This window comes from Colobus angolensis, unplaced genomic scaffold (assembly GCF_000951035.1).
Source record: "Colobus angolensis palliatus isolate OR3802 unplaced genomic scaffold, Cang.pa_1.0 Scaffold2, whole genome shotgun sequence".
Taxonomy (NCBI): domain Eukaryota; kingdom Metazoa; phylum Chordata; class Mammalia; order Primates; family Cercopithecidae; genus Colobus; species Colobus angolensis.
Window position 1 is genome coordinate 9742071 of NW_012115154.1, and position 27644 is coordinate 9769714.

General features: G+C 45.5%; 1 protein-coding gene across 1 annotated transcript in view; it reads left to right on the forward strand.

Annotated features, from left to right (window-relative positions):
* TMEM178B (transmembrane protein 178B) overlaps positions 1-27644 on the forward strand; it is a 402043-nt gene that overhangs the window by 356635 nt on the left and 17764 nt on the right. Inside the window, exon 3 of the mRNA XM_011941299.1 lies at positions 11740-11877. Coding sequence (XP_011796689.1) covers positions 11740-11877 — 138 coding nt within the window. The remainder of the gene's footprint in view (positions 1-11739; positions 11878-27644) is intronic.

Consider the following 27644-nt stretch of genomic DNA (forward strand, 5'->3'; position numbering starts at 1 on the left):
CTGTGTGTCATCTGGAATGTGGCCCCATGTTGATGTTTTCATTGTATACAATAAAAGCCATGTTGAATTATTAAGTGATAGTTAATGCTGGCTTTCAAAAATGAGATTGGAGAAGAGAAAAACTAGCTTTAAGTTGCAACGATATTTGAGTCACTGAAGTGGATCTGCTGTCCTGACCCTGCACTATGCCACGGTGCATACAGTTTTAGTAATTGTTGCAGAGTGGAATGGTGATCTCCCTTAGCAAATAAATATTTAGTGAGCACCTGCTTATGTCAGGCAGTGCTCTGGAGATTAGAAAGACAAAACAAACCAAACGTGAATGCAACCCTCAACAAGCTTAAATTTACTGGTAAGAGGGAGACATAAATAATTATGAAAAGATGTGGTAGTGATATTAACCAACTGTTCCAGGAACCCCAAGGACTGGATGCAAGTGTCTATTAAAGTACCATGGAAGTTTCCCAGAGACATTTACTTTTTAGGGAACTCTGCAAGAATGATAAGAAACTTGACAGATGGAGCCAGTGGGGACCCATGTTGGCAGAGCGCACAGTGTCATCATGGAAAGAGGGAGGAGAATGGCAGCTGTTGTGACTGAAGCATGGGGGGCTTAGAGAAAGATGGTGATGCAGGGAGAGGCACAGGACAGTTCTGAAGGGCCTTTTAGGGATCAAAGCCCCAACTCATATACTTTCTCATGGAAACAAAATCTATCTTTTGACAGAATAATTCTTAAGTATAACTACATTATGTAGTTATATATAGAGAAAACCCTAAACATTCCATTAACAAGCTATATTTATTACAACTAATAAACTAATACTATATTTATTATAACTAATAAAGTTGCAAGTTACAAAATCAACATACAAAAATCAGTGGCATTTCTATTCACTAATAGTAAACTATTTGAAAAAGAAATCAAGTACAGTACAGTAGCTACAAAAAATTTAAACACCTAAGAGTACGTTACCCAAAGGGGTGAAAGAGCTCTATAATGAAAACTATAAAACACTGATAAAATAAATTGAAGAAGACACTAATAATGGAAAGATATTCCATGTTCATGGATTGGAATAATTTATATTGTTATATGTTCATACCTACCCAAAACAATCTGTATAATTCAATCCTCTATCAAAATACCAAAGACATTCTTCACAGAAATACAAAAAAACAATTCAAAAATTTGTATGGAATGACAGAAGACCCCAAACAGTCAAAACAATCCTGAGCAAATAGAGGCAAGCTGGAGATGTCATACTTCCTGAATTCAAAATATACTACAAAACTATAGTAATCAAAACAGCATGGTACTGGCATAAAAATAGACCAATGGAACAGAATGAAGAGTCCAGAAATAAATCTACACATTTACAGCCAACTGATTTTCAACAAAGGTGTCAAGAACACACAATGGGGAAAAGACTGGGGAAAAGACAGTCTCTTCAGTAAATGGTGTTGGGGAAACTGAATATCTATATGCAGCAGAATTAAATTAGAACCTTATCTCTCATTATATTCAAAAACTAACTCAAAATGGATTAAAGACTTAAATATAGGCCTTGAAACTATGAAACTACTGGAGGAAAACAGGGGAAATGTTTCATGACATTGGTCTGGGCAAGGATTTTTTTTTTTAATGTAAGACCTCAAAAGCACAGGCAACAAAAGCAAAAATAGACAAATGGGATCAAACTAAAAAGCTTCTGTACAGCAAAGGAAACCATTAACATAGTGAAGTAACAATCTACAGAATAGGAGAAAATAGCTACAAACTATACATCTGACAAGGGATTAATATCCAAAATATATAAGAAACTCAACCCAATAATAAAACGAACAAATAATTCGATTTAAAAATGGGCAAAAGCGGCCGGGCGCGGTGGCTCAAGCCTGTAATCCCAGCACTTTGGGAGGCTGAGACGGGTGGATCACGAGGTCAGGAGATCGAGACCATCCTGGTCTACACGGTGAGACCCCGTCTCTACTAAAAAATACAAAAAACTAGCCAGGCGAGATGGCGGGCACCTGTAGTCCCAGCTACTTGGGAGGCTGAGGCAGGAGAATGGCGTAAACCCGGGAGGCGGAGCTTGCAGTGAGCCGAGATCGCGCCACTGCACTCCAGCCTGGGCGACAGAGCGAGACTCCATCTCAAAAAAAAAAAAAATGGGCAAAAGCTTTGAATAGACATTTCTCAAAAGAAGACATACAGATGGCCAACAGGTATATACAAAAATGCTCAGTATCACTAATCATCAGGGAAATGCAAATTAAAACTATTAGAATAGGCAGTTAGGCAGACATGACCAGGACAGGAGAGGGCTCCCTATGAATGCCAGGTGACCATCAGGTGATGGTCAGTTGTTAAATAATAATTGGTCATAGCTGGTGCCAGGGAAAGACAGTCTCCCAATAGACAGGAAACACCTAGCCTGACCAACATGAAGAAACCCTGTCTCTACTAAAAATACAAAAAAAAAAAAAAAAGATAGCCAGGTCTAGTGGCACATGCCTGTTATCCCAGCTACTTGGGAGGCGGAGGCAGGAGAATTGCTTGAACCCGGGAGGCGGAGGTTGTGATGAGCCGAGATTGCGCCATTGCACTCCAGCCTGGGCAACAAAAGGGAGACTCCACCTCAAAAAAAAAAAAAGAAAAAGAAAACAGCTGAAGCTGGTGAACAGCAGCTTCCCAATAAGATCTCAGGAGTTGGGTGAGCAGACTCAAGCATTCATACTAAGAGGCAAAATGGCGGCATTTAACTGGTGTATGACCTTCCTCTAAAAATGCTAGACTCGGTAAGGGAAAAATGCCTCAAGTGAAGATGTGCAGAACTTTAGTAAACACACTGTGTGTGCAGCCCCTCCCAAGTGCTGGCAGGCCACCGCGTGTGTGGACAACTGGTCCAAGGGAAAAATCAAGGCGGGGGAGAAATGGAAACTCTGGAACCATGCCAATGGATAAAACCCCACGTCAAGCGCCAAGCAGGACACTTGGATCTCTCAAGTTGCCCACTAGGCCCTCTTCCAAATGTACTTTGCTTTCTTTCACCCCTGCCATAAAACTTTTCACTAAACTCTCACTCCTGTTCTAAAACTTGCCTTGGGCTCTTCCTCTGCCTTAAACCTACTTCTGCCCCTCAGGTGAATTCTTTCCTCCAAGGAGGCAAGGATTGAGTTTGCTGTAGACCCCCTGGATTCACTACTGGTAACAAAACCACAATGAGATACCATCTCACCTCAGTTAGAATGGCTCCTATAAAAAAGACAAAGGATAACAAGTACTGAAAATGGAGAAAGGGAACCCTTATATACTCTTGGTGGGATTGAAATTAGTACAGCCATTATGGAAAACCTTATGGAGTTTCCTCAAAAAATTAAAAATAGAACTGCCATACAATCCAGCAATTCCACTACTGACTATATACCCAAAGAAACTGAAATCAGTATGTTAACGAGATATCTGCACTTTCATGCTCATTCAGATTATTCACAATAGCTAAGACATGGAATCATATCACCTGAGTGTCCATCAATGGATGAATGGATAAAGGAAATGTTATGTATACACACACACATACACACTAGAATGTTATTCAGCCATAAAAAAGAATGAAATCCTGACATTTGCAACAACACAGATGAACCTGGAGGACACTATGTTAAGCCAGGCACAGAAACAGAAGTAACTGCGTGATCTCACTCATATGTGAAATCTAAAAAGTTGATCACATAGAAGTAGTGAATAGAACAGTCGTTACCAGAGGCTGGTGTGGTTAGAGGTTAGGAGGGTATGGGGAGATGTTGGTCAAAGGATACATAATCACAGTTAGATAGGGGAAGTAAATTTCAAGAGATCTGTTGTACAATAAGGTGACTATTGTTAATGGTGATATATTGTATTCTTGAAAAATATGTAGAGTAGATGTTATGTGCTCCTCCCATAAAAGTGATAACTGTGTGAGTTCATTTGTTAATGAGCTAGATTTAACCATTCCATTGTGTATATATACTTCAGAACACCATGTTGTACATGATAAAAACATAAAATGTTATCTGTCAATTAAAAAAAATGAAAAATATATAACTACATTATGATGCTGAACCAACTTACACCTAGAAGAAAGTCATAGGCAAAACCTCCCATTATAGAATTTGCTGTTTTAGTTCTTCTTAACTAAATCATTGATGCTTTCCCAGCAGAGTCTCAGTCCTGTCCCATGTCCTTTCCTTCCAGATCAGTGCAGTGCTTACTGTCAGAGCCCAGGGTTCAACAGCCTCTATAGCCACAGGCGCCTCTGCTATTAACTGCTTTAGCCTCCAGCTGTTTTGGTCCTTGGAGGATAGGCAGCACCAGCCCCCTGGGGTGGATGCAACTCAGTATCAATAAATTAAGAAGTAATACCTTCCCCTTGGCCTCTCCAGGTGCCTGAAAAGCATAAGAACAGCTTCCAGAACTCTGCTTTCTCTGGGTCCCAAATCCTTAATTAGAGGCATATCCCAACGTGTTACTCGGCGCCTTATGTGCTCATGTATGGCAAATTCAAGGGATGTCGTAGTGCATGAAAAAATGAGAATTGCTTTAATTTAGGTGACTTCTATTTCTATTTACACTTATATAGCTCTAGCATTGTGCCAGGTACTATTCTAAGCAGTTTACACATATTTACTTATTTAATCTTTTTAACAGCTCTTTGAAGTAGGTATTGTCATAACCTTCATTTACAGATGTGGAAACAGATCCAGAGAGGGGGGACTAATTTGCTTGAGTTCCCACCGCCCCGGCTGTGGAAGAGCCAGGATTTGAATGGGAACAGCCTGATTTCTCCTAATCCTGCCAGTCGCATCTCTATATGGCTCCCCAGAATTAAAACCCCCACTTCCTTCAGAGGTGGTTGCTGTGCAGTAATGAGGCCCTGGAATCTTCCCTCTCCTTTGAATTAGCCTGTCCTGGTCGACCCTGTGGCTAGCAGGTTCATTGCAGATTCTCTCTCTCTCTCTTTCCACTTCTTACTTCCCAGACCGACTGATCCTTTGGGGCAAAAACACTTGAGTTCTGCCCTCACCATTTTGCTGTGCCCTTCAATTCCTGTGACCTTGATTTTTAAGGGCTTGATTAATTTGTGAATGAATGTCCAGCTCTCAGGGCAGCTAACACCCTCCTGCCTTGCAACCCAGACTGTGTGCTCCCATCATGCAGAAGGGAGAGTTTCCAGCAAACCTCCCCAAGAGGTGCCTGTGTGTCCATCAGAGGACCATGGCCCTGCTGGCCTTCAGCTGGAATGCAGCACTACAGGCACTGGCTGCTGGGGCCATGAATCCAATAGCATTGGTGTGCTTCTTTCTCTAGCCCCAGTCATTACCATCGCAACAAGGTCTAACGCATACTTATCCTCACCATTTCTGTTTTTTTCATGAAAAAAAAAATTCCAATCATCATCATTATTTGTGCAAGGTCTTTAAAGAACAAATAGAAAGACATTCAGCCCATATATTTTCTTTCTCTAAGTGGTGTTTATTTAAATGCAGATATCCTGGTTTCCTGTGTACAGTTGCAAGCAATACCTATCCATTTAAATGTTAATAGGAGTGTAAACTTCAAAATCAAAATTTTTCCATGAGGGAGAACAGCTTTTTCTGGTTCTATTTAATGGTTCTCCTCGCCTTTCCTCCTCCACCTTCCCTCATTATCAACCTCCCTCTGCCCACTCCTTTCCACCACCCTGAGCTCAGTTCAACAAAGCATAAATGCACCTTTCTCATTTCAAAAATTAGAATGTTAAACGTTAGGGTCACGGAATACAGATAATGGACTCAAGCCCAACATGATTCGTGAGGAGATTTTTCTCTAGCTTGGCCTTTGCCTGCAGAGTCAAACTCACCATTCTGGGCTCTTTCCAAGGGGATTATTCTTAGGCCAGCTCCACATCATATTTTTCCAAGGCCTCAGAGTTAGGGTTTCCTCCTTCTTCTTTTCTTTTTCTTTTCTAAAAAGGCAGGAAGAGATGGGGAAAGAAATACAAGCTATATATATGTTCCTGAGTACAAATACTGCTGTGGGCACAGTTAGCAATCACAAAGAAATAAAAAGGCAGTTTCTTACCCCTAAAGAGAGGAGATTGACACATAGGTTAACGAGGATGGGCAGGAATACATGTACAGGCCTTTGCTCTCCTCGGGCAGAGAGGCAGTCAGGACCTACTCAAGTGCAAATAAAAAGCAACAAAGAGTTTTTAATCAATGGAAATAATGTCTAATGCCTTTCAGTGCAAATATGGGATAGAATAACCTTCCTGAGGACCTCATGGGCCAAGTTTTGTGTGTGAATGTGATATCTGGCTTCATCTTCCTTTTCTTTCTTTTTCTCTCCTTCGTTGCATCTTTTTTTTTTTTTTTTTTTTGAGAGACAGAGTCTTGCTCTGTCACCAGGCTGGAGTGCAGTGGCACGATATCGGCTCACTGCAACCTCCGCCTCCTGGGTTCAAGTGATTCTCCCTGCCTTAGCCTCCCGAATAGCTAGGCTTACAGGGGCATGCCTCCATGCCCGGCTAATTTTGTAGTTTTAGTAGAGACGGGGTTTCACCATGTTGGCCAGGCTGGTCTTGAACGCTTGACTTCAGGTGATCGCCCGCCTCGGCCTCCCAACGTGCTGGGATTACAGGCGTGAGCCACCGCACCCGGCCCTGCATCACTATTTTTATCCCACTCTACTGTGTGCATTTTGTAAGCCTCCTTAAGTCTTTTTTGGAACATGGCAGGACTATTAATACATAAGTTAGAATTGAGTATATCAGTTTCATAGGTTTTGGTCCCATTATTTTATTGCAGGCATTCTTTTTGTTCCCCACCTAGTTCTTTTTAAATAGTATTCTGTTTTTGTTTCACAGAGGCAATAGCTTTTTTCTCTTGAATCTCTGGGGATATAAAAAATAATTTTGAAAATTTTTTTCTTCTCCCTGTAACTTGTTTCCATAAGTTGTTTTCCTCCCCATTCCTGGGCTTTTCTCAGCTATATGGAGATGGTTACTTGTCTGCTCATATTGAAAACTGCCTGGAGCACAGAATGAACCCCAGTTCAACTGGGGCTTCACTTCAACAGGGGCCTGAGGGGAGGCTTCTGGGGCACTGCTGGTGTCCATAGGTCTTTCCTCTGTGCTGGTCATCCCCAGAAAGTCCTCTCCCAGTCTCTAGGCTGGAGGGCAGAGCCCTGGAAGCCAGGTCTGAGAGCCTAGTAGAAGAGAGCTGGTATCAGTGCTAAAACTCAACATCCATATGCACACAGTCCGTAACTCCATCAGGGTGCCGTAGTGAACTTCAGTACAATACCCTGACCCTCAGCTGTGCTGGCCGACCCTCACCTGTTGATCTCCAAACCTGAAGACTGTGTTTTATGACCCACTCACACCCTGATCCCAGGAGTCAAGGAAGAGAGGAATCCCTCAGCGATGAGTGGCCAAGGGGATGTAGGAATCTAGATCCATCTGAAGTAACTTCTACCAAATCCCTGTTTTATCTTGCTTTCTTCTGCTTAATGACCAGATCCAGATGGACCTGTTGGTGTCAGTTCATGGGCCTTTTGGGGATTCCACAAGTTGGTTTTCAGCTTCTCTGATGCTGACTTTAGATTTGACTCTTTAGGTCCAATTTTGACTCTTTAGGACAGCGTCCGTCAGCCCTGCAGACTTTTGTTGTTGTCATCCCTGTTTCCTTTTCTATTTTCCCCATCCTTGAAGACTTCTGTCTTTCTAAGAAATCTCTTAACTGTAGTCTGGCTTGGTTTAGGAGGAAGAAATGCTAGAAACATTTTTTTTCAGTCTACCATTATAGCCCAATACATCTTTAATTGCATTATTTTCTCATGTAACTCAAGAATGCAACTCACTCTTCCTGTAGTACACTGGTTTTGAGATTATTTGTCAATAAATTATGTAACTTCTTTGGATCTTGCTCTCCTCATCTGTAAAATTGGAATATTTCTTGTCCTATCTACCTTACAAATTCTTGTTGCAGCTTCCCTGAGTTACCACATAGGTCTAAGGACAAAGTAACCAGCTGTTCATGCACGGCTCTGGCAAAATAAGGTTTTCAGGGTGACATGAAAATCTTTCCAGGTCAGTGGAAATACAGAGGCCTAGCCTCTGGTTTTCATTCTTGTTTCCAGATCAATAACTTAGCACAACCCTTAGCTTCTGTTGACAAAGCCTTTTGGGAGGAGGCAAAGAGTACCTAATCTGTGTTAGAGGGCAACAGCCCCTCCCCAACCTGAAACACAGACTTTTGGAAGAGGAATTATTGTCTTCATTTTGCTGCTATTTTGCCTTTTCCTCCATTTTCTTCTAAGTAAAATACTTTGTTCTCATCCCCCAACAATTCTCACCTTCCCTCTTTTTCTGATTTGCATTTCCATTTTGTTTTTCTGCCCAGCCCACTTTCCCATCCGTGGCCAAGGTGGACACCTCTTATTGACCCATTTTCCACTTCATTCCCCCAGGCAGAACCTTTGCTTCCTGGCATCTGCAGAGCCTGGGGAACAGTACAGGCCTTCCAATGAGCAAGGCCAGGTGAGAGCTGGGCCTCCAGCAAGTTGGGGCTCTGCAAAATTGTCCTGTCTAGTGCTGCCAAATGGGACAGGATTTCTCCTAGAAAGAAGCCTCCATACACCAAAAAGGGAAGGGCCCAGAAGATGAATGTGCTGACCCTTATACCTCCTGTTTGTTTGTTTGTTTGTTTTTATCGATATATGATATTTGTATATTTTGAAGGAGTACATGTGATATTCTGATGAAGTCAGGGTATTTAGAATATCCATAACCTTGAGCATTTATCATTTCTTGGTGTTGGAAACATTCCAAACCCTCTTTTGCAACTATTTTAAAGTATACAATACATTGTTGGTAACTGTAGTTATCCTACTCTGCTATCAAACATTAGAACTTATTTCTTCTAACTGTATGTTTGTGCCCATTAACCAATCTTTCTTCGTCCACACCCATCCCCGCCTCTGGTAACCGTTATTCTGCTTTCTACTTTGATTAGATCAGCATTTTTAGCTCCCACGTATGAGTCAGAACATGTAACATTTGTCTTTCTGTGGCCTAGCTTATTTCACTTGACATAGTGACCCCCAGTTCCATCCGTGTTGCTGCAGATGACAACATTTCATCCCTTTCATGGCAGAATAGTATTCCATTGTGTATATATAACACGTTTTCTTTATTCATTCACTGAAAGACACTTAGCATGATTTTGGTGTAAAAACACATGAATCAATAAAACAGAATAGAGAACCCAGAAATCCACATATTTATAGCCAACTGATTTTCAACAAAGGCAGCAACATATACTGGGGGAAGGACACCGTCTTCAGTAAATGGTGCTTCAGTAAATGGAAAGACTGGATACTCATATGCAGAAGAATGAAACTAGGCCCCCATCTCTCACCACGTACAAAAATAAACTCAAAATGGATTAAATACTTAAACGCAAAATCCAAAATTATACGTCCTGTTTAAGGAAGTATAATTTTTGCCCTTGAAGATGGTGGAGAGTAGAGGCATTGGTAGTAAAAAGTATCCCATTTCCAGGAGATGATCCAGATGGGATCACATGTCAAGTGGGGACCTTTCTCTACTGAGAAGGCAGCTCAGGTCTCGGTCACTCCAGAGTCTCTTGTGGTGGTGGGGAAAGCAGGGATTAAGGTATAGGGCTGGTGGCCATGGAGACAACATTTGGGGAGATGGAGGGAGAGGACGGCACAGGTGGTTCAATAAAAAGGGGCAGGAGTGCTCCTTTACATCTCTCACTGGCTGTGGCTGCCCACGGCCTCCTATTGTGATCAAACGATGCTTTCCATGGTTCCATCTGACACATAGGGTGATATGAGCATCGGGTACAGTGCTGCATGATAAGAAGGCACCCTGGGCAGTTCCCATAAGTGACTGTGAGCATCACTTCTACCTGGCTGGGGCAGGCATCCCGGGTCAGCCAGGGCAGACAAGGGTGGCCCTAGCAGAGCAGGAACCTGCCCTATGGCTCTCAAAGATCTCTGCCTCTGTCACTGGAGCCCTGTCCTCCTTCCTCTGCAGGCCTCTCCTCACCAGAGGGAAGGGTCTGCTGCTGTTCCTCTCCTGTGCCCCATCCCTCCCCACTCCCCGACCAACTTCCTCCCTGGCCGGGGGCTGTCAAGTGTCTGATGGTCAATGTCAGGACAAGAACAGTGGCCTGGATCCCTCTATAGAGGGGTCTTAAGCCAAACTGCACCATAGATCCTTTTGTTTGCTCCACTGGGGTTTCCCATGGGGTGGCTGGAGTGAGAGACAGGAATGGAGGGGGTGGACCTGGACACCTTTAGAGGTATGTGTTCTCCAAAGAGACCTGTGGGGTGTTTGTTTCCCAGGGTTGAGAAAAGATTGTCCAGGCAGCAGCTGGTGTGCTTGCATGCGGTGTTGATGTGGTTTGCTTCAGGCACTTCCCTTGGACAGAGAGGGACGCCCAACGGTCCTCCAGGCTGCTCTGCAACCCACTGGGGAGCACAGACCCTGGGGCCGAGACAGGGTAAATAGCTTTGCTCCTGTGTGGAGCCCCATTGGTGGGGCTAGGGCACAGGCTCAGATGTGGGTGGGTGGAGAGAGGGCCCAGGGAGCTGTGGTGGGTGTTGATGAAGGGTAGAGGAGTGGGTGGCATGACCGGAGGGTCAGAAGGTCAAGCTCCAGGGAAGGGGTGATGGATGAGGAAAGTGTGCCTGGAGCTGGTAAGGGTTGGGGTGTGGTGGGCACATGGAAGCGTAGGTAGGGGGGTTGAGAGCATCTCTGGCTGCCTCTGGGTGCAGGAGGGCAGAGGTGGGAGCTGGGGAGGAAGCCAAGCCAGATGCTGAGTGGCCAACTGAGCCATGGCAACAGCTCTGCCCTCTCCCTTCTGCTAAAAATACTGCCTTTCCAGACAACCCTGTTCCTGTTGGAGCTGATGGGTCAGCCAGACATGGAACAGAGAAGGGCCTGACTCAGAAAGCAGGACTGACCCGGGGGTGGAGGAAATGCAAGGAATGGATCTACTCTGGAGCTTAGAGGAGAGCAGGAAGTGTGGCTCTCCTCCTACAGCCCTGTGTGCAGGGAAAGCTAAGCCCGGGAGCCAGCTTGGAGGGGAAGGAACAGAACACCAGACCCCCCCACGCTGATAGCTTCCCCTTACATGCAACCTCCTAGCCATACCAGGAGGGCTTGACAGGTGCAGCCTGACTGCCCAGATCCAGCAGCCCATTTCTCTGGTTCTCACCTGCTTGGAGAGGCTGAGATGCTGTGTTTGGAAGCTGAGAGTGCTGGACAGGTCTGGGCTCCAGTCTCTGATCTACCACTTACTAGCTGTGTGCCATTCAGCAAGTTGCTGCATTTTGCAAATAGGAATAAAGATAGTACCTGTCTCAGAAGGTTGAGATAGATACATAGATAGGCAGGCTATGCCTGGCACAAATGAGGCATAGAAGAAACGGCCACGATATTGTGATGATCTGTCCCTGTGCTTAGGAGCGAAACTGCTGTGGCCTGTTTGTGCACACAAGGATAGAGTCACCACAGGGGCTTCTCCCTCTACAAAGACTGAGTGCTTCTATCTGAGAAGGGCAGGTTGCCTTTCTGCTCCTGGAGGGCCCCTCCCTCCCCGCACCCGCCCCAGGGCTGGGGTGTGCCCTGGCCCTCAGTCCCAGGCTCTGCTGCTGACTGTTGCTCGCCTGCTTCCCCACAGACCTGCGCAGAATGACGGCTGGCTTTATGGGCATGGCGGTGGCCATCATCCTCTTTGGCTGGATCATCGGCGTGCTGGGCTGCTGCTGGGACCGAGGCCTTATGCAGTACGTGGCAGGGCTGCTCTTCCTCATGGGAGGTAAGGCTACAGGCTCGGCTTGGGGGTGGTGGTGGACAAGGTCCTGTTTACCACAATTTGGGGAGAATGGCCAGAGGGCACAGCAGAGGGGATCATGACGTGACTGGGGTTCTCATTCACTCATCCATTGGTTCACAAGCACTTCTTGAGTTGCTTTTAGCTCCTCACCACTGCACCAGCTGTTGGGGATACAAAGGGAAATAAGACACGGTCCTCACCTTCTGCTCAGATCTGACTGCCTGTGTGGAAGAAAGACACTGACGGAGATGATCATGAGATGGGTGGTTACGGCAGACGGAGATATCACACCTGGAGCAAGCGTGAGCCCAGGAAGTGCTTGGGCATTTCATTATATGCAGGCCCCGGGCATTGGTGTGAGAAGCCGGAAGCAGGTGCTATCTGGGGACTTTCCGTCCAAAAGCCTATCTTCACCTCTGACTTATGGGTCCTGAAGCTGCTCCCCTTTTGAGTAAGGCGGGGGTGGGGCAGGACTAGACCCTCTCTTATATCTATCTCTCTTACTGTATTATTATACTGTCATGTGCGTAGGACCACTCCAGTGTCCTTCTAAAGGGATTCTACATAAGGAGAACTGCACAGCTATGTGGGAATAGGGGTCCAGTCCATGGGAAGTAAGTGCCTCTTCTTTTCCTGTAAGAGCTAAACTGTGCTTTTTGGTCTCCTGGCTTGAGTCTCAGTCCCAAGCTGAAGTTGACCACTGGGTATGTCCATCACCATCTACCCCTCAGACAAAGGTAGATGGATGGATTGTGTGGGGCTCGGTAGAGGGAGAGTTGGGCCTGGACAGAGGGAATTAGAAATACTGTGGCTCACGCCTGTAATCCCAGCACTTTGGGAGGCCAAGGCAGGAGGATCACGAGGTCAGGAGTTCGAGACCAGCCTTGCCAGCTTGGTAAAACCTCGTCTCTGCTAAAAATACACAAAAAATTAGCCAGGCATGATAGCATGCGTGCCTATAGTCCCAGCTACTTGGGAGGCTGAGGCAGGAGAATTGCTTGAATCTGGCAGGTGGAGGTTGCGGTGAGCCAAGATCGTGCCACTGCACTCCAACCTTAATAGAGCAACACTCCATCTCAAAAAAAAAAAAAAAAAAAAAAAAGATCTATGGAAAGAAATAAAAGTATAAAAGTGAGTCCTGCATTTAGAAACAAGTGTGTTACACTTTAGGCACCTGGAGCAAACACCCAACTCAGGTCCCTTCGGTGAGCCACCAGGCTCTGCGTTTCTGAACAGGGGCAGAGGGTGAAGGAGAAGACCATGCTGGCTCTTTGTCTGCACGTCCAGCTGGGGACAGGAGGAGTTCATTGCTCTAGATGTATGGAGAGATCTCGGGGCCTAGTGAGCTGTGGGATTTGGCTTGAGTTCTGAATTTATTGAAGGTCTACCCTTATTCCCTTGAAACACAGCCATTCTGTGCCAAAGACAAGCAGGGTCTTTCCAAGGAAAAATCACTCAGGGCTAAAAAACCCTCTGCTATTAGAGTCAGGATGCCCCATGCCAGAGCTGCCTCCTCGGTAAGTCTCACACCTGTGGTTATGGCAGAGGCTGGGGGAGGAGGAGGGGGATGTGCTGGCTCTGTCTAATAGTTTCCACTCTCCTTCTGGTCTCCCACAGAGACAGAGGCTGACAAAACCAGGCATGCTTCCCTGCTCTGTGCCTTGCAACCCCTTCAGTGAAACAAGGAGTCAAACTAGCTTGATGATTTCCACACTGTATTTTAGCAATGGAACCTTTTTTTGGTTTTCCCTTTGCAATCCAAATCTTACGTAGCCCCCCAAGATGTACAAAGATAAAAGTGGAGCAGCTCTGTTTGCAGTGAGTGTTCTCTCTAAGACTCTTTTGGATATATAAAGGCAGGCTCTGGTGAAACAAGGCTTTCCTAAGGCTCCAGAGAGGCCTCCCAGGAATCTAAGAAAAGCTGAGCAAACAGGCCTCGGGCAGATAAGGAATCCAGTGAGCCCTGGGGGCCAGCTCTCCTTCATCTCCACCTCTTTGATGGCATTTGAGGCTCCTGCGTGGTTTTCCATTCTCCCCTCTCTTCATGCCAGGCACAAGGTTCAGATCCTGCCCAAGTGCTAAGTCTCCAGGACTTTCCAACTCTTTGACAACTTCCCTCTGGCCTGCTGAAGTCAGCTTCCAGAGAAAGAGATTGCGTAATTTGCTGGTTTATCTTTTCCAGACAGGGAACACGTCACTGGTCAAACAATAAAGGGACAGAATTGAGCGACAGTGGTTGACCAATAGATGTGACTGTGGTAGGGTCACTGGGCTGTATCCCACTTAGCTGAGACCTTGGTGAGCACCTTCGCAGGATGGAGGGTGGGGGCAGTGAAGGATATGAGTGTGCCTGGAGCCCTGCCCTTGGATCGTGGTGAGGCACCTCCCAAAAGCCCAGGGCTCTGGGGAAGACCTCTGAATGCCTCTGGGCTCAATTAGGAGTCAGAGGCCCCTTTCTGTAGGGTGAATGAGTGAGAGCCTTGCTTACCTTTGTCCAGGCAGTGGTTCTCAACCACTGCACATTTAATCACATGGAGAGCTTTTAAAAAATTACTGATGCTGGAACCCCACTCCAGACCCATCCAAGTGGAACTTCTGGGGGTGATCTTAATGTACGGCCAGAGTTGGGAACTAGTGGAAGATATGAACTTCCCAGTTCTTTCTAGCGCTAATATTTTATGATACTAGGGATGAACCTGTTGGCCAAGATCTTTCATGATTTTTTTTTTAACTCCAGCCTTTAAGGACGATTTCTGCATACTTTATGCTGCAAGAGATAGGGCATGGCTGAGATGGGGCCTCAATTATTACTGGGAAAGCTCATCCAATCTTTTACTACTGAGGGTCCCAGGTAAATCTGCTTTCTTGGGGACATGCAATCTATTTTTTAAGTGACAAAACCATCCTTTAAGACACAGTGTTAGCATCACAGAAAGATTTGGGGAAGCTGCTGTTCTAAAAGCTGCCTTTTGCTGACTGCGGCACCGTCCAGGTTGGAGCAAACCCATCTCATCCACAGATCAGGTCGCCTTCTTATTTGTCCTGGTACGTTGTTACCTGTGTCCATAGGTAAAGCCATGTCTTCCTGAAAGAGTCTGGGGAAGAAAGGGATGTCCACATACCTTGTGGGTACCATTAGGCACCAACAGAAGGGGCTGGAGAACAATGCTACTAAGAGCTGGTCCCTTGAAGGGTGGTCTTTCTTGAAGATGACGCTCTCAGGGGTGGGAGGGCACTTCCTTTCTTCTCTAGTTAGGGTTCTTTCCAACTGGGTTAGACACAGCTATGGGAGTCCAGAAGTCCCAGGCAGCTGCCATCTGCTGACTGTGAGCTCGGGACTAGGGAAGGAGCAGACTAGAACAGAAGCTGCACTTCCCCCTTCCTTGCTCAGCAGATAACAGCAAACAGAGCCTGGGGCATCAACCCAAAAATGATGCCTTGACCTCTAGAACCCTGTATGTCAAAGAGACATGTCAGCACCACCCCTCTCAGAACCTAGCCAGTCCCTGCTCTCTAGGAGTTAATCTTTAGGGGTTGTCCTGATGAAGAACTTGGAGAGTAAGCCACCTGTGACAGCCACCTCATGGATACAGCAGAGCAATCAGCCACTTGAACTATAGAGCGTTATCACAAAGCAGGAAAGAAAGGCCCCATGGCCTTAGCTTTCACTCAGGCTCAGGTTGCAGGCATCTATAACCGAGCACAGACAGGAGCCCGAGGGGCAAAATGGGGCTACAAGTGAGAAGGGTGGGGGGACAACATCGACAGTGCCTGGAGCTGTCCAAGCATGGATGTGGAGCAGGCACAACAGGAAGAGGCAGCAAGAATGAAGAAGGTAAATTTGGAGGCAAGAGTTCAGAGATGAAATTGCAGGTGACTTCAGAGGAAACTGCCAAAGCCAACATGAAAATGGAAGAATTCTATTCCCAACCTCTTCTCTCTTCCGATATGAAGGAAGATGGCCTGCGCTGGGTACTTTTCTGTTCCAGATTTAACTATTTCCTGGTGAAAGTGGGGGAAAGAATTAGCTACGAATTGTTTAATGAACGCTCACCCTGGAGGAGATGATTAATTAAGTAGGGCAGCTTTGCTGAGCCAGGAGGCCGGGGGTGGCAAGTGGGATCCAGTTTTCCCTTTGGCAGGGCCTTCAGGGGAGAATCTCACCCAGACTGGCACAACACCATTTGTGTGCCTGATGATTCACCAGTGACATTCAGAAACTCAGGGACAGGATGCCACCAGGGAAAGACTGCAGGCCAGGGAGCACGTGACTGCTATGAGTTTCTGTGATTCCCTTGCTGGGTGCACCTCAGTACCGCTTTGTGGATACGGATCCCCAAGATGAGCGTAAGCATCAATGTATGCCCCACGCCATCAAGACCCCTCTCACACACCCTCCCACACTCCCTGGAAGACATCCGTCACCTCCTCCCCAATTTAGGTCTAAGGCTCCATGATCTTTTGTCTAGGCTAATGCTGGAGCCTCCTCTCTAGACGCCCTGATTCCACTCTGGCCACCCTGCAATCAGTCCTTCACAGAGCAGTTAGCGTAATTTTATTTAAAACCATAAAACAGATATGTCAGTCATCCACCGTCAATGGTCAAATAGCTTCCAATTGAACTTAAAATCTGAACTCCCTACCCCTCCTCAGAAGCTGTTTGTAATTGGGCTCATGCTGCCTCTCACCTCCTTTTCTGTTTCTTTCCCTAAAGTTGGGTCACTCCCACCACACTGGCTGCCTTTCTACCCTGGAACACCCGAAGTTTTATTTCAAGGCCCTAGAGCAAGCTGACCTCTTTGCCCATAGTGTTTCCTTGTAATCCCTTGTGGATGGCTCATTTTTCCAATTCAGGTTCCACCCTCTTAGAGAGGGCTTTCTTGACCACCCAGTTTCCTGCAGTCACTTAGGCATGCTCTACACTTTATTTAATTTTCTGTAGCACCCCCTTTATTTTCGAAAATGTTTGTGGTTGTGGTGTTTTCATTTTGGCTGATTTCTTAGGAGCTTAAAACAACAAACACTTATTATTTCATAGGTTACATTGTTCAGAATCCCAGATATGGCTTAACTGATTTTCTGTGGAAAGTCCCACGAAACTGTGATCAAGGCGTCAGCTGGGGCTGGGTTCTCATCTGATGTTTGAGGTCCTCTTCCAAGATCAGAATGTTGACAGAATTCTTTTCCTTGCAGCTGTAGAACTCAGAGAAGTTTGCTTATTCAAGGCCAGCAAGAGAGAGAATTTCTGACTTCTTCCATCTCTGACCTCTAGACCCTCTGTTTGTTTGTTTGTTTTTTAATAGGACTTATTTTTTAGAACAGTTTTAGATTTACAGAAAAATTGAGCAGATTGTAGACTTCCCATAGTGTCCTCTGCCACTGTACCCAGTTCCCTCTATTATTAACATGTTGCATGACTATGATACATTTGTTATTATTAATGAGTAAATATGTACATTATTATTAGCCAAAGGCCACAGTTGACTCAAAGTCCCTCAGTTTTTACCTGATGCCCTTTCCTGTTCTAGGATCCCATTCAGGACACCACACTGCGCTTCATTCTCGAGTCTGCATAGGCTGCTCTTGGTGTAGCTGTTTCTCAGACTTTCCTTGTTTTTGACGACCTTAGCGGTTTGAAAGAGAACTAGTCAGGCATATCGTACAGTGCTCTTCTGTTGAAACTTGTCTGATGTTTTTCTCATGATTAGACTGGGTTAGGGGTTTTGGGGAGAAAGAGGTAAAGTGCCATTTTCAACACATTATTTCAACATGATTTACGACAGTTGAAGTTGCCCTGACCATGTGTTTCTCATGTTGCCACATTGTAAAAGTATTTTTCCCCCATTCCCATGACTTCCTTGGAAGAAAGTCACCACGTGCAGCCCACGCTTGAAGAATGGGACGTGAAGATGGAGTGCTAGGATGGAGATCCTTGAGTATGGAGTAGCTACGTAATTTGGAATTCTTCCACGTGGGAGAGATCTGTCTCTGCTCCCCCATTTTTTATTCAGTCATTTATACCAGTGTGGACTGATGACCATTTATCTTACACTTTGGGTTTAATCCAATACTACCTTCCTTTGTTTCTCTCATTGTTACAGCTTTGGCCATTGGGAGAGCTTTCTGTTGGCTCCTTTGCCCCTTTGCGATATCTCCATCAATGTGGGTTTTGGTTTTGATGATGATGTTTTGTTTACTTGCTTGTTTGAGCACGTAGTTTTTGAAACTGCCAGGTGCTCCAGGCTCATCTTATATATTTCCTGCCCAGTCCTGGAATCAGCCATTTCTCCAATGATCTCTGTTTCCTTTTATTAGAGAAAGGTATTAGAAACCAAGATATGGGTGCTCAGGTGCTAGGTGTCCAAAATGTTTTTAACATTCTGGATTTGTTCACTGTCTCTCTCCCTGAACTTAGATATACGCTGCATGATCTCCAGAACTTTGTCTGCTTTAGTGAAGGGATACCTTCCCCAAGGTATCGCTAATGTCAGGAACAGTGTCTGTGCTCTTAATAAATATTCGTGGAACAAATATATTGGAAAAGTGAATTGTGCGTAACGAAATATTTTGGTTTTGTCTCAATAGAGCAGCAATTCTTCAATAAAATACCCCATCTTTTCTTCTGTTCCTATTCTAATCCTCTCCCCTTTCATGAGATTTCTTGTCCTCTTGTTGTCTTTATTTGAACAGTCCAAGGGGTCTATCTACTTCTGTTATAAACTATCTCAAATTCTTTTTGGAGGTGGAGTATGAATTACACATGAATTCATGAAGAGCTTTCTGTCTCAAGCTTGGACTCACAGACTATGAAAATAAAAGGGACTTTAGAGACCAACCAGTTCCACTTCCTTGTGTCACCAGGTAAAAGTAGTCATGTCAAATTGTCCTAGGTCACCTAGCCAGTGAGTGGCAGATGAGAGCTGGAGCCCAGCCTGGGACCCAGCCTGCATTCCTGCATTCCCCAGCTCTGCCCCTGCTTTTGGCACTCCATGTTGAAGATCTCTGTGGCCCCATAGCCCCTGCTTCTTCCCACACTAGCACAACTCTGGTTCTGGGCTTCTAAGTGGGTGCCAGTATGTGTCATTCACTCTGTGTCTCCCTCTCTCCCTTCCCTCCTTTTGCAAAGCACAAAGGGGCATATGGAGGAGACTGTGGCCAGAACCAAGGGCACGGGTGGTAATGAGAAAAGGAAATCATTAAAGTTTCTTTTCCTGCCACCTGTGATCAGTGTGACCTTTTATACCTTCCCAGTCAGTCAGGGGGAAGGAGGAGAATGCCCTAAAGAAGCTCAGGCTATTATGTTGGAGTGATTGCAGTGATTTGCAAACCAATGATGCCACATGTCTGGCATCTATACCCACTCCACCAAGCTCACCAGAGAGCAGTTCAGCTGTGTGACGAACCCCCAGACACTCAGCATAACATCCCTCTGCTGCTAGACAAAGACCTTGATGGAGGCCTGGGCATTCTGAAAATATACAAGCCTAAAAGGAAAAGTCCAGGGCAATGGCCATCTTGCCTGGAGGACTGCTTCTTTTAGACAGTAAAATGATTTAAGGGATCTTATAGAACAACATTCAGGTGTCCCCACCAGCCTTTCCCCACTGTTATTCCTAGCTTGCTGTACTTAAAAACATGGGTAGGACGATGTTTCAAAGGAATTAAAAGCAATGACAAAAATGGCAGTTACTTTTGCACCAACTAATATAAGTTCAGGAGGTGTTATGTCTCAAACTTCATGACTCTTAGGTCAGAGAGGGGAGACATGGAGTAAAAGGACCATATAAGTTAGATATTTTGGAGAGGGAGAATACATTCAGTAAGCTAATGACTTGCTATGAAACAGGCTTACAATAAACACTTGATAAATGGTAGCTGTTACTGTTACATGTATAGCCTAAGTGAAGTCCACTTTAATAGGCAGAGAAGTATCTGTGATCCATCATGGTGAATCAAGGGCAACTCTGGCATAAAACCTATCTCCTTACCCTGCCAATCTGCTTTTATAGTTTTATGTGAGATTTCACTACAACATCACAACTCATCTCTTGACTTTTTGTCTTATAATCTTTCTTTCAAAATCCTGATTAGAGACTCACAGACTACTTCATACCCTGGAGCATATCTTGCTTCTTGGAAAGTGCAGATTTTAATATTTACTAGCATTGATGATTACAATTAAAACAAATCGGGGAGGGGGTAAATCATGTCACTAAAAGACATTTGGGGGAGGAGATAGATCGTCGGGAAGACCAGGACATAACATCCAGGCTTACCTAACGTACCTCATGTAGAATGAGTGGCCAGGATGCACCAATTTGGTAATCCAGGCAGCAGGAGGGCCTCATTTTCACACTGAAGCTGGGGCAGACCCAAAGGAGTTTCTCCTTTGCCACCCAATGGGACCGGCCCCTCCTACAGATATGGAGTTCAGAAGAGAACAGGGAGCAGCCTTAGCCCTGTGAATCCAAATCTGGTCAGCGATTAAAAGCCACGTCAGAGTGCCCCATCACTCGCCTGCCAAGCCTTCAGGAAAGCCACGTGCCACATGTTCACCAGGGCAGGAGGATTCTTTGTCATTGGCTTTCTGGGTGGAAATGCTAAGACACAGCAGCCCCTGGAAGGAGATGCAAAGGAGGATGGTTGGTGAAGGTCTCTCAGAGAGTTTCTTTGGGAAGAGCCAACCCTTGCCTACACTTGCACATGAGCTGCCTTCCATTCTCTGCCTCTTGATTGGGGGTGAGAGTCCTAGTTAAGTAGAATCACCCAATTGAAGAGGGAATTATGGTTTTGTCATGGAGAACCAGTCCAGGACCAAAAGAGTCTTGGACTAGCCATGTGGCCCTAGGAAAGTTTCTTATCCACTTTTCATGCCTTGCTTCAATTTTCTCAGCTATAAAAGAGGTCCAGTAACAGGACCCACTTTAGGCACAGCTGTGAGACTTGCAGAGTTAATACATGTGAAGGGCTCACAACAATGCCAGGCATTGTGCTCAATACCTTTTTAGGTATTATTATTATTTAGCTACTGAAATGCTTCTTTTTTAAAGAACCACCTTTAGTGACACTGCCCTGAGCAGTGTCATCCCATCACTACCAACGCCACACAAATGCACTACATGCCATCAAGATGAAAAAGAAGAAATCTTTAGACAGATAATGTCTCTCTGACTGATCACCCCTACTCATTCATTTATTTGTTTGCTCAATAAATACTGATTGCCTATTATGTGCCAGACACTGTCGAGGCGCCTAGGATACTGGGAAGAGCAGCATAAAGTCCTCATGAGGCTTGCGTTTAAGTTGGAGAGACAGACCGAAAGCAAGTGCCATAAATATATAGTGCGATGTTAGGTGATAAGAACTGTGGAGAAAAATAAAGCTGGGAAGGTGATAGAGATGGGGGCATGGCTGTTGTTAGAGAGGGTGTGGAGGGCCTCTCAGTGGTGGTGATGTTTGAACAGAGCTTGAATGTAGGAGGCAGGAAGCCATAAGAAGACTTGGGGCAGGATCATGCCAGGTGAAATGAGCAGCAAGGAGAAGGGGCCTGGGAGGGGACTGAGCTTGTTGGGTCTGAAGAAGTTGAGCGAGAGGATGACCATGATGGGAGCAGAGTGGAACGGAGATGACTCTGCCAAGAGCAGATCATGAAGAGCCTCAGAGGTGTGGGCAGGGGCTGATGGACGGAGGGGCATCCATCCCCATTCTGCTTGCCCTGCCCTCTATCTGTTTCATGGCTTGCCCTGGGCTTCTTTCCAGGGCAATTGTTTGATACTGTGTGACTTTTATCAGCCTCTCTGGCTACGTCAGCCTCTCTTCCACCTGCCACTCCCAGTTCCAGTGAGTGGGGTGCTGTGTCTGTCCATATCAGGGGAAGCCCGAGCAGGGTTGGGGGGCTGGTATGTGCCCCCTGAAGGTGTTGCAGGGGCAGCCACACCATCTAGCCAATACCAGGTATACAGTTTGTGGGGCCCAGTCCAGGATGAAAACCCAGGACCCCTTGTTCAACCATGATTAAGAATTTCAAGACAGCAATAGTAGAGGATCCACGCAAGTGGGCAACTGCATAGATCATAGGCCCATGAAGCCAGTTCTGCCTCTAGCATTGTCCCACACTTAAATGCCCTGAACCCGGAACTCCAAAGCCTTTTGTTGCAGGGGCTCCCAGAGATCTTAAGAAACCAGAACTAGTCTCTATTCTGCTTGTAAACCCCCTTCTCCCTAACCAGTCTGCTGTGCTTAAGACCACCGCTTGCCTTTGATGATTGAATAATCACAAAAAGCGCGTGTTCCTCTTTCCTTATGTCAGAAGCTACTCCCCAGATATTGAGAACACAACCTGTTAATCAGGTAAAGCTGTTAATAAGACAATTGCTTTCTGCAATAAGAGAGAATGCACCTTGCAAAACTTCGGTGGGGCCTCCAGGGGAGGGAGCAAGATCAGAATTTATTGAGAATCGGAAGTTTGATTTAAAGCCATTATTTCAATGTGGACATGTGATTAACGCTGGGTATGAATAATTCGATAATGATTGGGTAAGAATAACGATAATGTCCTGGACTGGTGGGAACCGCAAGGTGAAGATTTTGAGGCCAGGGATTCAGAGAATCTTGGGGCACACGCTGTCAGTTGATGCTGTTGATGAAAGTGTTGGTGGATCTTTTGGAAAATTCCTGTAATGAAACAATCAAATCATTTACTTGCACAGGACAGTCCCAGCAATGTAAAGGAGATGGCAGAATAGCAAAGGCATGTTCCTGTAGACAGTAAGGTCACGTTTTGGTTCTCTGTCCAGACTGAGGGTGGGGTAGACAATTTGGGTTCTCACTTAGGATGAGTGATTTCCCCCCAGCCCAGTGCCCTCCTGACTGGCCTGCCTCCACCACCACAGCTGTGCTGGACATGTCCAGATGACTGAGTAAATACAGTCCAGGCTCAGTCTGGGACCCTGACACCCTGAGGTCTCCTCCTCTCAGCGTTAACAAGACCCTGTCTTCTCTGGGGTAGGAATCACTAAACTGTGCTGAGTTGGGGTCTGTTTCTTCCATACCATGGACAGACAAGCAAGGTGGGCCAGAAGGAGCGTGGGCAGGAAGAGAGAAGAGGGACAGGGTAGATGAAGACCATCCCTACCTCTGGAGTGGTTGTCGAGAAGGGGCCAATTCCTCCAACAGCCTTTTCAGTGAAAACAGAAAGACCCCGGAATGTGATGATGGCTCCACAGTGCTGGATTGCTATGGAAACTTAGGTCATTTCTAAGGTAATTTCAGAAGCCTCCTCCCCATGGCTCTTCTGGGATGCTCTTACAGAGGTTTGTAAGCTTCAGAGAAAGGGAACTTGTCAGGCAAGCTTCTGGCCCTTGAAACAAGTCACAAATCAAAGAAAAATGCTGGTTTTTGAAGTAAATGGAGAGACTCCTCCTATTAGGCTTAAAAGCTGTTCCCAGGAAACAAGAGGGAGAAGCAGGTCAAAGTGAAGAGGAATTTTCTCTCTCTTGTCGTCTGAGGATGGGGGCATTGATTGCAGGGGTAGGGGGAGGTTGAGAGTAGAGGGGTTAAAGACAGGTAAGAAGTGACCAAAAATAGCCTGACCCAAGGAACGAGGGCACTGTCTGCCCTCCTGAGGCTCCTTGTCACCTCCACTCCTTGATGGCTGAGATGTACTACAGGGTCTAGAGCCTGGAGGATGGAATTGAAGCCACCAGGCACCAGGGAAAACCGGACCAGACCAGACCAGACCCAGGATCCCCCTGAGATAGGCGGAGAGCACATTCTCAGTGAATAAGTCAGAATGTGCAGACAAGAGGGAGGGTGCCTGGCTCCCTCTGGGTACCAGAGACTCGGATCGGAGAACTGGCCCAGATTGAGAGCCGGGGAGCAAGGACTCAGCAGCAGCCCCCACCGTGTGGCGCCAGGCACACCTTGGCCCAGGCAGCCTCTCTGAACCTCACTGCGGATTATGCAACCTGCAGAGGAGGTGGGTGAAGCCTGGCAAGCCTGAACGATTCAGCAGTCTCTACAACACAGGGGCCTTTAAGACCTAGGGGAGAGGGACTCTGGGAAGGTCTCAAAGCATTACACTGGAGAGGATCTATGAACACAGTCCCTGAGCTGTAAATGAATTCTGCTCTCATGGATGTACCTACTCATCCTAACAGAGCCTGGGCTACTGGGACAGGTGGGAAATGGCTTGTGTTTCCTCACCATGTCTGAAATAATTGGGGAATGATGGCCTTTGCAACGCCACTGTGCCTCCCTGACTTTCTGGAGTCCTGATTTCAAACATACTTCCTATGATTAGATCATTTCTTATACCTTGTGTCTTGATTTGGGGTTTGGAAAATGCACTCACCCTATCTATGGATGTTATCAAAAGGTCAACGACTTCTGAGATGTAGCTGTGAAGGAGGCAAGCCCATCCCCACTTTAGTGAACAATTTGAACATGCCCAATGCTTGTTATTCCTGAAATGGACAACCAGTTGTTAAGTACCTACTATGTCCTGGGTGCTGTGGAAGAGAAAATAAAATCAAACCCATCTCTGCCTCAGGGTTGCTCACAATTGTAGAGAGGAGCAAGACACCTGGATCAATAAGAGATAAATTAGCTGTTTTCTTTTTCAGGACTGAAACCCTTAAGTGCAAAAGAATTTTGTGTTGTTTCAGCAGAAAAGAGGGCATTGCCAATCCATCCATCTACCATTCTTGGGGCAGGAAGTTTGTGGTCACCCAAAAAGGGAGTAAAGGGGGCCATTTATGTTTTGGGTAACGCCTTAGAATTCACAGAACTTTAAAGGGAGGATAAGGTCTCATTTGACCTGAAAACCCCCATAGGAGGCAGGTGGAAGAAGTGAAGAGGGAAGAAGATGAGCAGACAACCTATAGCAGGTCAATAGTAGACACTGTTCCAACATTATCTCCCTTTCATCTTCCCAGCAGCTCTTTAAGGTTGGCATTACCATCCTAATTTTATAGATAATAAACTAGACCCAGAGAGCCATGAAACAAGTTTGGAGTCATGCAGTTAAGTAAATGGTGGAGTCTTAATCTAAGGTCTTCAGACTGGTACCCATTCTTACTTTTGTGTTCCTGTGACAGTGGGAGAAAATAGAATGTTACTGGAAATGCCACCTGGGGTAAAGGGACAGGTCCCCAAAACACAGGCTTACTCACATGCATTCATTCATAGCCATAAGCCAGAGGGTCCTCCTCCACTCCCACCAGCAAGGGGCAGGCAGATGTTGTTTGGGGTACGAAGGAGGAAGACAGGTCAGGAAGGCAAAATAGAGCCACTTTTGCTACCGAAGTGTTGACAAAGGCCTCAAGGCCAGGTGGAATGAATGTTATCTGGAGTCAGACTCAAAAGTTCTACAACCCTGGGCAGATTTCTCCTTTATACACCTCTGTATCACCACCTGTAAAATCATACCTCCCTTGTAGGGTGGTTATGAGAATTAAATGAGTTGATGTGCAAAATGCTCAAACCCTGCCTGTCTCTAGGGAGCACTTAGTTCATTTTTAATAAAGTGTGCTCAGTTTAGCACTGACTCTTACTTTCTTTGCAGTTCCTAGCACTCGCTTAGAGTTTAAGTACTTTGGACAAGGTACTCGGCCACATCATTCCCAAAGCCAGGATTCAAACTCAAATCTGTTTGATTCTGAAGCTGGGGCTTTTAATTATGCAGCGCTGTCTTCCAAATAACCAGTAACTTACTGACACAGCTGTGATCCTCAAACAGCTCATGACCTGGTAGGGTAAGAGATGACTCCACATGGCCATCTCGTCATGCATGGTACACGAAGGGCAGTGTTCTTGGGCTGGCAGGAAAGAGGAAGCTGGTTCTGTTCATAAAAATATTTCTTAGAGAAATAGGAAAATGAGTCTCTTTGGCTGGATATATGAACATTTTTATGTGTTTTAAGACAAATGGCAAAGCTTGGGGCTCATGAGGCAGAAAGGATAATCCTTACTTATTACTTCTAGAGCTTCACTACCAACCCACTTTATCTCTTGGAGTCTCTGTTCCTGCCCTGTCTTGGAAGCTGGTTTCTTGGAGATGTGCTTACTCCTGGCTGTTTCACCTGTCACCTGTCCTTGACCTTCCTGTTCCTGACCTCACTAGGGTTGACCTAGCTCCATCTTTCATGAAACTCTCATCTCTTTTCTTCTATAACAATACACTTTTGATTTTTCCTTTTTCCTTTGCCTTTTCTGTTTTCTTTGCCCTTTTCTACCTATAAATATCGGCTTTTGACTCTCTTTGCTTTTTACCTAAAAACATGTCCCCTTGTCAACAACACACACCATCACGGTGATGATTATCTCTGCACAAATGAATCTGGAACATGTGTATGGAACGGTCTTTCCTGAGCTCTGGCCTCATGTTTTAAAAATGTTTTCTAGACATGTCCACCTTTCTGGAACCTCAAACATACTTTGACCCAGATTTGTCCTTTCTCTATATATGTTGTGCATGTGCTTTATGTTTACTGAGTACATGCTAAGTGCCTGAGTGACCGTAGGCACCCAACACATGTCTGCTTTGACCTTTCCCTTCCTCCAGCAAATGAACTTGTTTTCTTCACTTCCTTGCAGATCAGTCTATTACCTGAGTCATCTTCCACTTTTCAGTTTTCACCCTTACCTTTCCATCAATTGCCAGTATCTGCTAATATTTCCTTTGCAATATTCTTTGCAGCTCATTCATTTGTTTCCCTTCCCTGAGTGCCATCTGGGCCCTTAGTACTATTGCAGTAGTTTGGGAGTCATTTAGCCGTTGGTAGAAATCTCTGTCCCACCACTTAGTTGCCAACCTCTGAGCCTACATTTTCTCATCTGTAAAATTGAGATAGTGCTGCTTACCCTGTAGGGCTGTTGTGTAGCTAAAACAAGTTAATATATTTTTAAAAAATCTAGCAGAGAGTAGGCACTCTATAAATGTTCATTTCCCTGCTTTCCACTAAATTCATCCTTTACAGCATACTGTTTTTCTAAAATATACTTATGTCATTACTCTGATGAAAAAATGTTTTGTGGCCCCCTGTTGTTAAGAGAATAAAGGCCAATGTCCCCAGCCTGGAGTTGAATGTCAGCCATAATCTTGTCTCATGTGCCTTGGCCACAGGCCCATGGGCCACAGGTGTTCCAGTCACCCCAGCCACTGACTGTCACTGCCTCCATGACACCCTTTTCTGCCTGTTGAAGCCTGAAGCTGTTGTCAAGGCTTAACTTACAGTCAGCATCTTCTAGAAATCTTTTTGGATGATCTTACCTAGACCCAGACTCCTCCTCTGAACTCAGACCTCACTTTGTTCCATTTTGATGGTACTTGCCTCATTGTGAGTGTCTTGGACAGTAGTGATCTAGTCATTTCCTAGCTTTCCTCTGAGTCAAAACCTCCTTGGTGGCAGGGGCTCCCTTCCTTGTGGGTGACTCCAGTTGTTATTTTGCTCATCTTTATTTTAAGGCTTCTGGTAACTTTTACTTATTGGGCTTGGATCCTTTCTGCTAAAGTGACATAAATTACAGCCAGTGCCTTTTTCCTCCAAGTCTTTCAAATATTTGGAAACAACTCTATCACACTCTTAAGCGTCTGCTTTACAAACTAAGTTCAGCTAAATAAACATTGATTGGATGCCTACAGTGTGCTAAACATTGTGTTAATACCTAGGACACGCAAATAGTAACTTGCATGGTCCCTGTCCTTAAAGACTGCCCAGGCAAGTGGTAGAGTCACATAAGTGCTCAGA